General features: G+C 35.9%; 5 protein-coding genes across 5 annotated transcripts; 3 read left to right on the top strand and 2 right to left on the bottom strand.

Annotated features, from left to right (window-relative positions):
• The first annotated feature begins 752 nt into the window (after positions 1 to 752).
• Positions 753 to 2,334, top strand: LOC105632940 (cytochrome P450 71D9). The gene is given in 3 exon segments (XM_012215409.4): positions 753 to 1,649; positions 1,725 to 2,273; positions 2,275 to 2,334. Coding segments are annotated over 3 exon segments (1,506 nt in total).
• Positions 2,335 to 2,782: 448 nt separating this feature from the next.
• On the top strand, positions 2,783 to 6,637 carry PAP18 (purple acid phosphatase 18). The gene is made up of 5 exons (XM_012215408.4): positions 2,783 to 3,045; positions 3,417 to 4,085; positions 5,140 to 5,328; positions 5,405 to 5,493; positions 6,137 to 6,637. The coding sequence occupies exons 1-5, from the start codon at positions 2,908 to 2,910 to the stop codon at positions 6,354 to 6,356; spliced, it is 1,305 nt and encodes a 434-aa protein (XP_012070798.1). The 5' UTR covers positions 2,783 to 2,907; the 3' UTR covers positions 6,357 to 6,637.
• Positions 6,638 to 7,012: 375 nt separating this feature from the next.
• On the bottom strand, positions 7,013 to 9,189 carry LOC105632937 (RNA-binding CRS1 / YhbY (CRM) domain-containing protein). The gene is made up of 5 exons (XM_020678921.3): positions 8,700 to 9,189; positions 8,199 to 8,326; positions 7,872 to 8,097; positions 7,632 to 7,759; positions 7,013 to 7,518 (listed from the first exon to the last, which is right to left on the bottom strand). The coding sequence occupies exons 1-5, from the start codon at positions 9,187 to 9,189 to the stop codon at positions 7,441 to 7,443; spliced, it is 1,050 nt and encodes a 349-aa protein (XP_020534580.1). The 3' UTR covers positions 7,013 to 7,440.
• A 98-nt stretch (positions 9,190 to 9,287) lies between these two features.
• On the bottom strand, positions 9,288 to 10,444 carry LOC105632938 (DTW domain-containing protein). Its single transcript, XM_012215407.4, has one exon. It carries the CDS (start codon positions 10,389 to 10,391, stop codon positions 9,288 to 9,290), a length of 1,104 nt encoding a protein of 367 aa, XP_012070797.1. The 5' UTR covers positions 10,392 to 10,444.
• Positions 10,445 to 10,670: 226 nt separating this feature from the next.
• Positions 10,671 to 13,388, top strand: LOC105632936 (protein FATTY ACID EXPORT 5). The gene is made up of 3 exons (XM_012215405.4): positions 10,671 to 11,035; positions 12,070 to 12,157; positions 13,061 to 13,388. Exons 1-3 carry the CDS (start codon positions 10,837 to 10,839, stop codon positions 13,131 to 13,133), a joined length of 360 nt encoding a protein of 119 aa, XP_012070795.1. The 5' UTR covers positions 10,671 to 10,836; the 3' UTR covers positions 13,134 to 13,388.
• Positions 13,389 to 14,352: the final 964 nt, after the last annotated feature.

Below are 14,352 nucleotides of genomic sequence, written 5' to 3'. Positions count from 1 at the left end.
TTCCATGAAAATAATATAATTAACAACGTGCATGAAAATTCAGTTAAAAAAAAAAAAAAAAGGTAAACGACGTGCAAGAAAATGTTTCGTAAAACAGGACTCTTCCATTTTTAAATCTTTCACGAGCTTCAACCTATCCCTTTTACATTAACTTATACAGAATTTGAGGGTTGAACAATTGATTAAAAACCAGATCCATTGACGCAGAGTATAATTAATGAGTATATATTTTGATATATATATATATATATATATATATATATATATATATATGTCTAAAAGATACAGTGGTTGGTTTGTGAAAGAAAAATTAAATTTTATGTCTAAAATATCTTTCAAAAGATAATCATTAATTATATATAGAACCTCCAATAAATTAAAATTGGAAAATTTATAGTGAAGTAAAGCTAATGAAAATAAAATAATTAACACCCATGTGATGCTATATCAGCAAAAACGTGCAGGGTTCCAATTAATATAATATGATTAGAGTTCTGAACTAATAGGTCGATATGAGTGGAAAAAACTCAGATTCCTTAAGCAAGAGTTTGAGTATTGAATCTTTGTGGCAGAGAAATCTCTTCGAACAGGATTAAATAAACTTAGTTCAACATACGAATATAATAAGATATGACAAATCTATAACAAATCATAAATGCACTTTTATTTTCGTTCGTGTAGTGGCAAGTCTATCCCCATAACCATTTAAGTAAGTGTCAATTTGCAGCAAATCAACCTATATCAACTTCATAATGGAAAACCAATTCCCTTCCTTCCCATTCCTTTTCACCTTCCTAGTATTTCTCTTCATGGTGTTAAGATTATGGCAGAAATCCAAAAACAACTCAGCTCTAAATCTACCACCAGGGCCATGGAAACTACCTCTAATTGGTAGCTTGCACCATTTATTTGGCTCAGTATTACCCCATACCCGCCTAAGAGACTTAGCCAATGAGTATGGACCTATTATGCACCTTCAGCTTGGCCAAGTGACAAACATTGTTCTTTCTTCACCTGAAACTGCTAAAGCAGTTTTGAAAACCCATGATCATATATTTACTCAAAGACCTTTTGTACTTGCAGCGGAGACTATGACTTATAATTTTACAAATCTTGCCAATGCACCCTATGGAGGGTATTGGAGACAAATACGAAAAATCTGCACGCTAGAAATGCTATCTGCCAAACGGGTGCGGTCATTTGGATTAATAAGAGAAGAAGAAGTATCAAAATTCATTAGAGATCTTTCTTCTAGTACTAGTGCTGGATCAACAGTCAACTTCAGCAGAATGTTCAGTTCTGTGACTTATAATATCATTCAAAGAGTAGCCATTGGTAAGATATCGAAAGGAGAAGATACAGTCTTTCCAGCTATCAGGAAACTGATAGAAGCTTTTGTAGGTTTTAATCTTTCTGACGCATACCCTTCAATCAAATTGCTTCACAAAATTAGTACTAAAAGGTTTAAACTAGAGAGAGCTCATAAAGAAGCAGATAAGATACTCCAAAACATTATTGATGAACATAGAGCTAGAAAGGCATCAGCAGCTAATTCTGAAGAAGAAGAAGATCTGGTAGATATCCTTTTGAATGCTCAGTGTCAAGAAGACCTTCAAATTACAGATGACAACATAAAAGCAATTATCCTGGTTGGTACATTTCTTCCTTCATTTTCTCTTTTCTAAAATAATGTTTTCACTTAAATTTCATGAAGTTTTTTCCAGGACGTCTTTTCTGGTGGTAATGACCCATCAGCTAACACTGTACTATGGGCGATGTCAGAACTGATAAGAAATCCAGAGGTGATGAAAAAAGCACAAACCGAGGTAAGACAAGTGTTTAGTGAAAAAGGATACGTTGAAGAAGAAAGCATCGGTGAATTATATTACTTAAAAGCAGTTGTCAAAGAAACTCTAAGATTACACCCTCCTGGTACATTTCTTGCAAGAGAATGTATGGAAGACTGCGTGATTAATGGTTATGACATTTCTGTAAAATCAATATTTGTTATAAACACATGGGCTCTTGGAAGACATCCTGATTACTGGCCTGAAGCTGAGAGATTCAATCCAGACAGATTCTTAAATTGTTCAATTGATTATAAAGGAAATAATTTTGAGTTTCTTCCATTTGGTGCCGGAAGAAGAATGTGTCCAGGAATATTATTTGGCATATCTAATGTTCAATTTCCGCTTGCCCGATTGCTGTATCATTTTGATTGGAAACTTCCTAATGGAATGCAGCCAGAAGATCTTGACATGAATGAGAAGTCCGGGCCTTGCAGTGACAAGGCAAAATGATCTCCAATTAATTCCCATTCCATACCAGAAGTAAAATTTCAATGGAGCTTTTCTTTATATGTTAGTTTGATCTTTGCCGATGAGCAGATCAGTAAATTTTAAATAAAATACCTTTTTATATATTTCCATCATTTTTTTGGCATTAAATTAGTTGATGGATGATGTCGTTTTAGTAGAATTAGAGGTAGAATACGACAATATTTCTTAATCACCAATCAATTAGTAACTTTTTTTTTTTTTTTTTTTTTTTTTTGTTGAAAGGAAATCAATTAGTAACTTTAAACAAAAAGTTGACAAACTATTGTTATGAAAAAGATAAACAAAAACGACAACCGGTCCCGTGTTTTATGCCTGTGATGAGGACGAAAATAAGGCAGGTGTTCACACACATCTCTAGTTCTCTACTGCTCGACAAACGAGTTAAAAGCTGGATTGACTAAAAAGCCACAGCCCCTACTCTGCTTCTCCAGTAAAGTTGGGGGTAAATATGTCATTTGATCCGGAAGCGCCCCAGGTTGCCACCGAGAGAGCTGAAAGCTTCGAAAATCCACCATGGAAATTAATTTTCATTCCTTAATTGCTACTACAACCAGTAAAGACTGAATTAATGGAGGCAAAATTGATCCTAACGGTATCTCTATTAATTTCTGGCACTTTGACTATAACGGCTGATTATATCAGACCTCCTCCTCGTGAAATCTTGCATTTCCCATGGAGTCCGAAACATTCTTCTCATCCCCAACAGGTAATATCACTAATTTTGTATCTAATCACTTACTTTCTACATTACAATTCTATTCTCTATTTCAATTTCATTGTTGTTTTAATATGATTTGATCTGGGTCATGCCTTTCTTCTGATGTTGATGGGTTGAGTTTTTGAATAAAAGAATGGTCTTCTATAATTTCTGATTTTGTTTGGTTGCAAATTTTTAAGTGGATTTCTTTCTTGTGCAAGTACAATAAGTAATTACTATTTATATAGTATTTGAATCCACTGTGATGACATTTCATTTGGGATTCCAGTTTGGACCAATTTTGTGCTGAATTTGGTATTTAACCACAAAAGCTTTTGTCTTGATATGAGATGCTTTTGTATCACAAATGTATACTGCAGGTGCACATCTCTTTGGCTGGAGACAAGTACATTCGAGTCTCATGGGTCACTGATGATAAATCTTCTCCAACAATTGTTGAATATGGAACTTCACCTGGAAGATATACTGCTATATCAGAAGGGGAGAGTACATCTTATAGTTATCTATTTTATAACTCTGGAAAGATACACCACACTGTCATTGGTCCATTGGAACCTAACACGGTGTACTTCTACCGATGTGGAGGGCAAGGTGCCGAGTTCCAGCTGAGGGCTCCTCCAGATCAGTTGCCAGTTACTTTTGCTGTGGCTGGAGATTTGGGCCAAACTGGCTGGACTAAATCAACTCTAGACCATATCGACCAGTGTAAATATGATGTGCATCTGCTCCCTGGAGACCTTTCTTATGCAGATTATATGCAGCACCGGTGGGACACATTTGGCGAGTTGGTTGAGCCTCTTGCTAGTGCAAGACCATGGATGGTGACAGAAGGGAACCATGAAAAGGAAAGCATACCTTTTTTTAAGGATGGGTTTGAATCCTATAATTCTAGATGGAAGATGCCCTTTGAGGAGAGCGGTTCCAGTTCAAATCTTTATTATTCTTTTGAAGTTGCAGGGGCTCATATTATCATGCTTGGTTCCTATACAGATTATGATGAATACTCGGATCAATATAACTGGCTAAAGGTTATTGAGATTCTCCTCTCTTTCAAATGTGCTTTCTTTTGTTTGCTGCAATAAATTGAAAATGTTAACAAAAATAAAAGGTAGAATAAATGGTCAGAGAATTCCATGCATCAAAAAAAGACCATCATTCATGAAAAGAAGAAAAATAATAACTCAATAGGTCTGTGATGTATTGACAAGATTTTAGTGGCTGTCTACCTAGATTGAGTATGAACTCCTACTTTCCTATTATTACCTTAGCGCATTCAGGAATAAAGTTGTTGGGGCCTGGGTGGTTTTCTTAGACCTGTTGTCTGGATGTAAACAGTCTTAAGCTTTTTAGTTGCTTAGATATATGAAATTATCCAAACTTCAATTGCCTTTGAAGTAGTGTCTCTGAAAGTTTTAGTCCATGAAATTCAATAGAGAAATCAACTCTTGACAATTTATCATCCATAACTTTGGATAGATTGCTGCATTGGAATTATTAGGTTAGAAAAACTCATGATTAGGAGTTAGACAGGCAGTGGAAGAGGTCTTTATTTGTAGAGTTGTATGGTCCTGAATTCTCTTTCTCTGTGTTAATGCTGAACACATTACAGATGTCTAGCAATATGTAACATGAGAAAGGATATCCTATTTGTATGCACTTAATCTGAAATAGATTTGAATTTCTGCCTTGAAAGATACTGACCTGGGATGAGCACCATTGTCTGAGAAGAGGTTGATTTGTATGAATCTCCTTAAAGATTGAACTAGAAACTTTTGAATTAGTATACATAAAACTGAATTGAGCATGGATAGAGAGGTTGGAGCATGTTTTTGTTTCTTTGTTTGCAATTTTCTGCCTCCTTCTAGTCTAAGACAACTTTAAGACACGAGGAGTGCACATATTAATTTCCATCACGAAATACAACCTTTAAGAGTTAATCCATCAGTCGTTAGGCTGTCCCTTTTTTTTCCTCCGGGGATACAAGTCTACATGTCTAAATTGTTCTCTCCTCCTTGAGTCAATTTCACAAGAAATAACAGCTCTTTCACATTAATGGATGTCTCTATTTTTCTTGATCTATAGGCTGATCTGGCTAAGGTAGATCGAAAGAAGACACCGTGGTTGCTTGTGCTATTCCATGTGCCATGGTATAACAGTAACCATGCTCATCAAGGTGAAGGGGATGGAATGATGGCAGCTATGGAGCCATTGCTTTATTCTGCTAGTGCAGATATAGTATTGACTGGGCATGTCCATGCTTATGAACGCACGGTATGGAACTGTATACTTTTAGTAGCACTTAAATTCATGGAACTTGATGTATAATATCTGGTGTTCTGTTTGACAGAAACGTGTAAAGAATGGAAACTTGGATCCATGTGGTCCTGTTCATATAACAATTGGAGATGGAGGAAACAGAGAAGGGTTAGCCCAAAAGTATGCCCTTAATTTTTACCTTGATTTTGCAAGTAGAATTCTCCCTCTTTTTTTTGAAGAAAATAAATGCAAGAAAACTTTATATAAAGATTCTCTGGTTATATCTGAATATAAATGGAAGAATGCTGAAAATTATGTTTTTCAAGTTACTGCATTGTTGCACTATATGCCCATACATGCCATGCTTGTCAAACCTCAAGCTAATGGAGATTGGATGGATTCTCATTTTTATATTGTCATATTCCAAATGATTGTTTGGATGTATGAGTTAGCTTTGTTCATTAGCTGGTTAAGACTCTTAGTGTCACATTAGAGACTTGGAATCAAATTCTAACTTACTAGGATGGTGAAGGACTGGTCAGAATAAGTAAATAGATTTCAAAGGAATATGTGAATTTAAGAGTAAGATAGTAACTCATATTACATCATTGAGATATTTTGGTGTCAAATACAGTTATAGTAAATTAGGCTTGCACTTGTATAAGCTACAGATGGGATAGGTGACAAATAAGTCATGCAAAATAGTTACTTCACCGTGTGTTAGTGACCAGTGCATGTTAATGGGATTCCCTTTTATCTAATGTGTTTTTACTTTTTCCATCAAATAAACTTCAGTTTAATGAGGTTTTACATTTACTCACAGATACATGAACCCACAGCCAGAGTGGTCAGTCTTCCGTGAGGCAAGTTTTGGCCATGGTGAACTGAAATTGGTGAATTCAACCCATGCCTACTGGACCTGGCACAGGAATGATGATGATGAACCTGTTCGGTCTGATCAGGTTTGGATAACCTCTTTGGTCAGCTCAGGATGTGTTGCTGAAAAGACACACGAGCTAAGGAAGATACTCATGGGACCTTAGAATAGCTGCATTCCCAATTCGCACTTTGCTAAATCTAGAAGAGCGCTTTGCTAAATGTAGAAGAGTTCACGCTACGGGATTATGGAGATCAATGTAAATATTTTATATGGCTATTACCTATATAATAGTTGATGCTGGAATTGGTAGACTGCTTATGCCATGTCAATTAAATTTCTTGTATTGTATGCCACCCAATTAGACAATTGAGCTTTCAATTTCAGTGCATGCATGCATGCCTAGAAGTAATCTGTATTAAGGTATGCTAGCCTGTCTTTTTATGAGCGCCTTGTGTTTTTAGTAGAATGATTTCAAATTGGCAAAAAACTTGCATCTAATTTGATATGAAATATGGAATGTTTCCTCGTTTCTTCGTTTTCGGGCAACATAGATGAGCATCAAGTACAACTTGGAAAAAAAAGAACACTCTGGCATAACCTCAAGCGTCTTAGGATAAAGATTTTTACAAATTTGTATCAATGCGGCATACGACATTGTACCAATAAAAGGACACCGAGTCTTTCATGGTAGTAAGGAACTTCCCAAGGCAGGCTCAATGATACTAACCAAATTTATAGTTTAAATAGCAATTAGCTCAAGGAGAGAATACGACATAAAGCTGAGTAGTACTGAGGAAACATCACAGAAAAAAACGGGACTGAGTGAACAGGCTGGAATCGTTGTTTTCTTATTAAGTGAAAATCACATCAAATACAAATCTTATCACCTCTACAAACTATTAGACACATGAACCGCATCAGTAAATGCCCTTCACAAAACTAAAAATTAACAACTTCGTTAACAACCCTATTACAATGGTGCTATGTTCTGGCCATTAGAACTAATCCCTCCCAATTTCTCCAAGTATCGAGCAATAACCAGACTCAGGCATTTTGAAATTCTATACATTTGTTAACAAATAGTCATGACAAGGGTTAGTTTTGCGAGGAAGGATTGGGTTGCCAAACAACAGGTTATTCACCAAATTTAAGAACTCCAAGCTGCAGCCAACTCAAAATTTGCCAAGAAGCAATGCCACCTTGCAAATGCTATAACTCCTAAAGCTGCCATCAAGCAGTGATGGTTCTTATTCCTCATCTCTCTTGCCCTTCCACAGTATAATCTGCTCATCCTTGAATAAAATAGGAACACATGGTACCAAATCCTGCATTTGTAGTAACAAAAGGGAAGTGATAGCAAGTAATTCTACAACAAAGTTGCATAAGAAATTCCTTTATTAGCTTAATAATATCAAAACTCAGTTTTATTGTGCCATACCCTTAGCTTCACACCAATCTTTTTGCAATCACTGGTGCCAACATGGGTGCAATCTAGCCTCACTACCTCCTCAGCCCTGAGGGCTTCTCGCACTCTCTCCACTACATTTACATACACACCATTCCTGGCTGAACACAAATGGTGTCATTCACAAATTCCACTTGTCAATTACCTTTAATTGTTATCATTGAACAAGGCAAGCAGCAAGTTATACACACCGAGGAAATATAATCAACTTACTAAGTTTCATTAGAGCAGGAGAATTGAGTCCTCTATTTCTCATTTCTTTTGTTTCTTCAAATGTCAGGCCATCAGCTACATTCTTGACAAGCTTTGGGTATATGGGTGCATAAGGCTTCCACAACATTACAGGTATAACAGTCCGGCTCTTTGGATCATAGTTTCGACCTCGGTATAAAAGCAGTATATTAATATGCCGGTAGATGATCTTCCCACCAGATTTGTCCTACAGAGCCACTAACAGCTGCATCAGCTAATAATCTCCGAAAATTTAGAAAAAAAAAAAAAAAAAAAAATTTACCCGTAGATACTTTATTAAAGCCACACCTCAAGATGGAAGCAGACATTGTCCATATCAAGGGTAGGCACTCCCAAGCACTTGATTCTCACAGCTTCTGCTCTCTTCCAGTGATTGTGGATATCATCCAACATGTTGTGAGTGACTCCCCCCTTCCCTAACATAAAATAAACGGACAATCCACTAAGAAACAACCTGGTCTGGCCGTCATGGGAACATTTTGTTTAAACTGGTTTTCCATCTCCAAGAATAAGACATGGGAAGGTTCAATCACCTATATAGTCTATAAACAAGTTGCTGAAGCTGTATATGGAAGTTCAAAACTATCCATGACAGCTGAACATTTGAATTCAAGTACTTGTACAAACAAATTCAGAAAACGACACCATATCCAAAAACAGAGAATAAAATCCATGACAACTAATTTACAGTACCAACTCTTTCTAGGCGATAACGGGATTATACTGTCTAATGATAAAATATATCCCACTGTTATGCAAGTATATAGTATATTTTCAGACAATAATTACCTAGATTAATTTGCCTGGAACAATCGCTGTGCCGATACCGCTCAACCAGGTACTCCGCCTCCTCCTCGGTGAGCGGGTCCCCAAGAACCCGATTCCTCTCTTCCATTATCTTCTCCATATCTACCTCTGCTTGAAACGGAGCAGCAGTCCCCGTCCATTTCCGATCAAGCCGACCCGGCCCGAATGGCGAAAACCGTTTTGGTTCACGATACCCAATTGGCTCAACACCCGGGTTGGACTCTGAGTAGGAGTATCTAAAGTCAAAAGGAAGATCGGATTTTTGAGGGAGTTTCGGGTCCTTATTCGGATTTTCCTTTGTCTGCGGACCTTCCTTTGTTGTCTTTTTGGGTTTGCAAGCGAGAGTGAATGGAGGATCATAAGGGTCTTGAGAGAGTGTCTGGCTCAAGAAACGAAAGAAATAAATGAATGGAGAATATTTCGGGTTTTTGGTTGGGGCTTTGAGAGGCCATGAGAGAACCTTTACAAGCATTTGCTTCTACACGATGACAGAGGAAACAACACCTATGAATTCTAAAGATTAATGCATGATAATCAGCTTGTAGTAACTAGTAAAGGGTAAAATTGTAATTAAATAACATGTTCTTTCCTCAATCTCTCATCTTTGCACCGCCTCTGATCTCCTACCATGGACTCGAAAACATCCAAAAGACTATCCAAACCTTCAGGATTATCCCCAACTGCCTTCAAAGCATAAACAATGCTTTCAATGCTAGACAAACAACCAGCTTTTGGCTGACTCCTAACCTCACTATACAAGCTCAGTTTATCCAAATTCAACTTCAAATGTGGCAAAATCCTTAACCATGGATTTTCCATATACATCCTCTTTGCCTTTGCCCATGTCCCATCTAAAACAATTAAATTCTTTACCCCAATGTTCATTTCTTGTAATAGCTCATCAACTCCCACTGCTTTTTCGCTAGGAAATAGAAGTACTGATCCAGAAGGAATTACAAGCTCAAATTCCTCATATTCTTCCATATCTGTGCTGCTACCATTTGATTGCTTTCTCTGCAACTTTTTTACAATAAACCCTTTTTCCAAATCGTTAATAGCTCCTTTAGAGGCTAAAATTTGATCAAAGTTTGAATTTTCTTGTGGATGGACTTGAGGCTTCCATTTCCATATACTTTCAAGCTCATTCATTTCTCCACATTTGCCAATAGTAGCAAAGATGACTGGTTCTTCATCAGAATATCCTTTTCCCATATTTACTGCAACTGAACAGGAACCATCAATGTCCTCAATTTTTCTTTTCTGATTTTCTTTTCTATCCAAAACTCCATCAAGATTCAAACTTTCCCATCCACCCGAATTCGATTCCAATAACCGGATAATGAAACTGGCATCGAAATTAACATCGGAAACTGTAACGACATTGACATTTCTAAGCCCTAGTTTTGCTATCCTAACAGAATTAAGAGGGTGTTTTCTTTCTAAACTGTGTTGAAGAACGGTTACACTTACCTTGTTATCAAGACCCGGGTTTTGGATCCGAGTGCAGAGGCAGAGACGGTATGGTTTGGAGCAAGATGGGCAAGTAGGTCGCTTGGAATTAGATTGGCAAACTGCCATTGTTATGGTTTTAGGAGGGTGTGAGCTCTGGTAATTGAGGAGATTGAGGAACGAACTGAGCGGGTTGTTTCGGGTCGGTAATCGGATCCATGCCATGGGGTTCAAATAATGGCCATTATTAGCATCACAAGATCTATAAGCCCGTTAACGCTAACCGTCGTCGTTTTCATCGACGAGGATATGTATAATGTATGTGTCTGGCACACTCTGGTTATAAATTGTCCCACGTGGCATCGCATTTCAGTGTTCCAACTCTTAAAACGGCGGCGCTTTAATCAGGACACATAGGTCATTTTACGGTTGTGAAAGGGTAAATGAGTGAATAAAACAAAAAAATATCGAATTTTTGTTTAAAAAGGAAAAAGTTGACCAACGGAATTCCACGCGCCACCACTGTAGAGCTGAGAAAGCTTCGTCCTTTAAAATTCCTTCGCAGAAACCCAATAAGTAGAGAAGTTTTTTTTTGTTTGATCTGTAGAACCCAATTCTACTTTTCCAAATCAGAGAGAGAGAGAGAAGAAGTGCAAACAAAGGAAGAAAAATGCACGATTTCTGCTTCACGATCCCGTACGGGCTAATTCTGGTGGCAGGAGGAGTCATTGGCTATTTGAAGAAAGGGAGCATGGCATCATTAGCTGGGGGAGTGGGCACTGGATTGCTTCTTATCTTGGCTGGGTATTTGAGTCTCAAGGCTTTTGAGAAGAGAAAGAACTCATATTTCGCTTTGGCCATCGAAACCGGTACAATTAATCTCACTTTCTTGTGTTTTTGTTTGGTTAATTTTCTTGGTTTAGAAAGTCTTCTCTTTTTGTGGATATTATGTTTATTGGTTATAGATCCTAGTGCAACGCTTCGGTGGAATTATATGGGAAAAATGGATAATTCATATAACATTAGCTTTGCCTGTTGGAATTTGCATGGACAAGGTCTAAGAGAAAAATAAATTTTGACGTATTTATAAGTTGGAACGAGTTGAAAGATTGAGATTTAATGGCCACCTGGCCTGTGGACACCTGAAGGTGATTGTTCTTTCTTTGTCAAAATGAAGGAAATTAATGCTGAAGTAGCTAAATGATATAGGTAGTTTATATTAGATCTCTTTTGATTTGTGATATCCTATCTCATGTTTAGACATGTGCTCAGCTCCATGTAGTGGGAGTCATTTGGGTCGTTAAATGTTGTTGATGAACGCAGATGTCTGCGTAGAGGTTATATTTCCAAGTTTCGTTGTTTAACTTTGTTTTCGTCTGGTGATATCATGATAGGTTCTTTATTATCAAGAGAGGCTCGTTGTAAGTAATGAGGAAAAGACATTGATTATTTTTCATCAACTCACTTTATTGGGCTTAGCTAACGTTGTTAGTAAGCTTATTGCTTTTTGTTTGAGGGATAGAGGAGTAAGAAAAGAGTTAGGGCAGCATAGGCAGCATGGATAATTTAAACTGCACAAGACAAAAATTCATTAACAAAATCCGATAGGGTTTTCAGTTAAATAGTGCTTGGATTCTCCCTTTATTTTTAATGCCCTTAAAATATGTGGCTTTTCCTGTAAGAAGATAAGATAGCAGTAGAACTGCTTTGTGTCTTATTTCTAGTTTTGTAGCTTGTCCTTGATGTCATTATTGGTTAACTTTGCTGAGGGAGTAATGACATTTCTAGAAGAAAATATCATTTTTTTTTACCTTTAATTGCATTTATCATGTTTTTAGCTCACTGCAAGTATTGCTTGAGCTTCACTTTGAAATTCATTATGATTCCTGTGCTTTTGGAACAGTTTGTGCGGCAGTACTGACATTTGTGATGGGACAGCGTTACATGCAAACGTCGAAGATTATGCCTGCTGGTATTATTGCTGTGATAAGGTGATGCAAATCATACTCTTTTTGCGCTTCTTGAGCATTGCTCTGTTCAGTGTAGGTTTACCTGTAGTATCCGGACTCATCTATTGTCTGCAATTATCATTGGATTACTGCTGAAGATTCATAAAGTTTCTGCATAAGAGACTAGTCAATAAGGTATTAGGAATGCTCACTTAGTGTGAATGACCCATCTGTTTGTCAAATTGCAAAATTTAGTCACAAACTCAAACAAGCAAAAAGAAGGGGGAATTATAGTTCAAGCCAGCTGCCCATCCCTGCACCAAAGGGTCTGATTACACCAACTTAAAAAACATGAATGTTGTGGGTTTCAATAGCCAAACAGATCTCATAGCAAGGTTCATCGAATCAGTTGTCTAAAATAAGGATCTACAAACAGAAAAATCTTTGACCCATTATGTTATTTTGTGTATGCTGCATTTGATAAGAAGTATTGTTTTCTTAGTTAGTTTCAGTCATTTTGTAGCAATTGTTGTTAAATGTTCATCTCTGATCTATCATTACAAACCAGTTGGAAGTAATTGCTGCTATTAGAGCATTGAAATGGCAACAGAGAACAGCAAGATGGCCTGATAGAATTAATAAGTAAATCCAAAAGATAAAATAAGAGAGTCTTGGGAGGCCCTCTGTGGATAGGACGAGACACTGGTTGTTAAGGATTGTGTTCTTTATCTGGGGTTTATGTACGTGATCCGTTTGAAGATGATTGGCTTGACTAGATTATAAAATCACATACAAGAACTCTAGATTTCTTTCAGGCATGATAATGCTAGCAATTGCAATCTTGACTACTGATTCTATTTTATCATCTGATAGTACAAGAACATGCCTCTAGATTTCCATTTCAATCTTTATTTATGAGCTTTTAACTTTAATGTTTTCTTGCAGTTCTCTCATGACTTTGTTTTATGTGTACAAAATTGCAACTGGCGGCAACCACATTCCATCCAAGGCTGAGTGATATAGCATTGAGGAATTGCATACCACTAATTTCACAAGATCAAATGTATTGAAACACAGAAATTCAGATGTTTGTATTTGGAAAATTTTAATTCCTTGAACAAATTTGTACCAACATTTATGTCCTTACTAGTTTTGTGTATGGAACCAACACTACATTGTTTGTCTCCCTGAAAGTAAATGACAGTGGAAATCTGATCTTTCCTGGGTTTTATAACCCACATTATGCTCAAAAAAGTATATTCCTTTCCTTTCATTTTTCGATTTATTTCACTTTTATTTTTGATGGATGCTTAAAAGTTTAATAAAATATTTGTTGGAGTTTGAAATTACAATATATAATACCTTTTAATGTAAGAATCTACATGTTAATAATTCTTGTCACAGTTGCGATTATTGAGTTTCTATTCGGCAAGAGCGATTGCTATTATTTTAATATCAAATCATATGACGTGAGAGGATGGACAATTTTGTAATTTCAGTTATTTCCCGAATAAGAGAAAAAGACACTAGGGAATCTTCATTGAAAATGAAAATAATTGAAAGTGACGATAAAGGCAGATCCTGCAGGAACAAGAAATCACATTTTACTTTTCATAATTCTATAATTTATTAAAAATCATATTTCCTATTAAAAAAATTATTATTCATAGGAGGTGAATGGCTTAAAAAATATTATAAGCCGCGTAACAGAGACTAACCCTCTACTTTCAAATAATATTTGCCAAATAATAAATTATATATTTCTAACTATAAGCATTTTTTTTTAAAAAAAAAAGGAAAATACAAATTCGTATTACCCATTATGATAATTGTTTAACAATAACAAAATTTTATACATTTATAGCAAGCCAACATTATTTAATTTGATTGGTTAAAAGTAAAAATAATTTAATTTTAATTGGTCATATTAATTTTATATCTAAATGTAAATTGTATTTAATAAAATAAGAAATTATATTATGTAGTATATATTAAATATGGTAATACTATTCGGTTCAAGTTTTCTTATATCATGGTTTTGAAATCGAAATGATATAATATAATATTAAATAAACTATATAACGTATATATTAAAAATTATATATATGGTAATAGAAAATTATATATAAAAATTAAATTTCATTTATTTGCGGTTAGTAAAAACAACAAGTACAAACAACATCTAGTAATACTGCGTGCATATCTTTTAAAAGTCTAGTGGTATAGTTTCTCCCAAA

The sequence above is a fragment of the Jatropha curcas genome, chromosome 7 (genome assembly GCF_041381405.1).
Source record: "Jatropha curcas cultivar XTBG-Jc1 chromosome 7, XTBG_Jcur_1.0, whole genome shotgun sequence".
NCBI lineage: Eukaryota > Viridiplantae > Streptophyta > Magnoliopsida > Malpighiales > Euphorbiaceae > Jatropha > Jatropha curcas.
This window is presented reverse-complemented; position numbering and strand designations above follow the sequence as displayed.

Excerpts from the sequence above, each read along its gene's own strand:
- LOC105632938 (XM_012215407.4), bottom strand. The coding sequence starts at position 10,391 with ATGGCATGGATCCGATTACCGACCCGAAACAACCCGCTCAGTTCGTTC.
- LOC105632937 (XM_020678921.3), bottom strand. The coding sequence starts at position 9,189 with ATGCTTGTAAAGGTTCTCTCATGGCCTCTCAAAGCCCCAACCAAAAAC. Across the intron at positions 8,098-8,198 it reads ATGTCTGCTTCCATCTTGAG|GACAAATCTGGTGGGAAGAT; the intron begins GTGTGGCTTTAA and ends GTGGCTCTGTAG. Across the intron at positions 7,519-7,631 it reads AGATTGGTGTGAAGCTAAGG|GATTTGGTACCATGTGTTCC; the intron begins GTATGGCACAAT and ends CTACAAATGCAG.
- LOC105632936 (XM_012215405.4), top strand. The coding sequence starts at position 10,837 with ATGCACGATTTCTGCTTCACGATCCCGTACGGGCTAATTCTGGTGGCA. Across the intron at positions 11,036-12,069 it reads CGCTTTGGCCATCGAAACCG|TTTGTGCGGCAGTACTGACA; the intron begins GTACAATTAATC and ends CTTTTGGAACAG. Across the intron at positions 12,158-13,060 it reads GGTATTATTGCTGTGATAAG|TTCTCTCATGACTTTGTTTT; the intron begins GTGATGCAAATC and ends GTTTTCTTGCAG.
- PAP18 (XM_012215408.4), top strand. The coding sequence starts at position 2,908 with ATGGAGGCAAAATTGATCCTAACGGTATCTCTATTAATTTCTGGCACT. Across the intron at positions 4,086-5,139 it reads ATCAATATAACTGGCTAAAG|GCTGATCTGGCTAAGGTAGA; the intron begins GTTATTGAGATT and ends CTTGATCTATAG. Across the intron at positions 5,494-6,136 it reads AGAGAAGGGTTAGCCCAAAA|ATACATGAACCCACAGCCAG; the intron begins GTATGCCCTTAA and ends ATTTACTCACAG.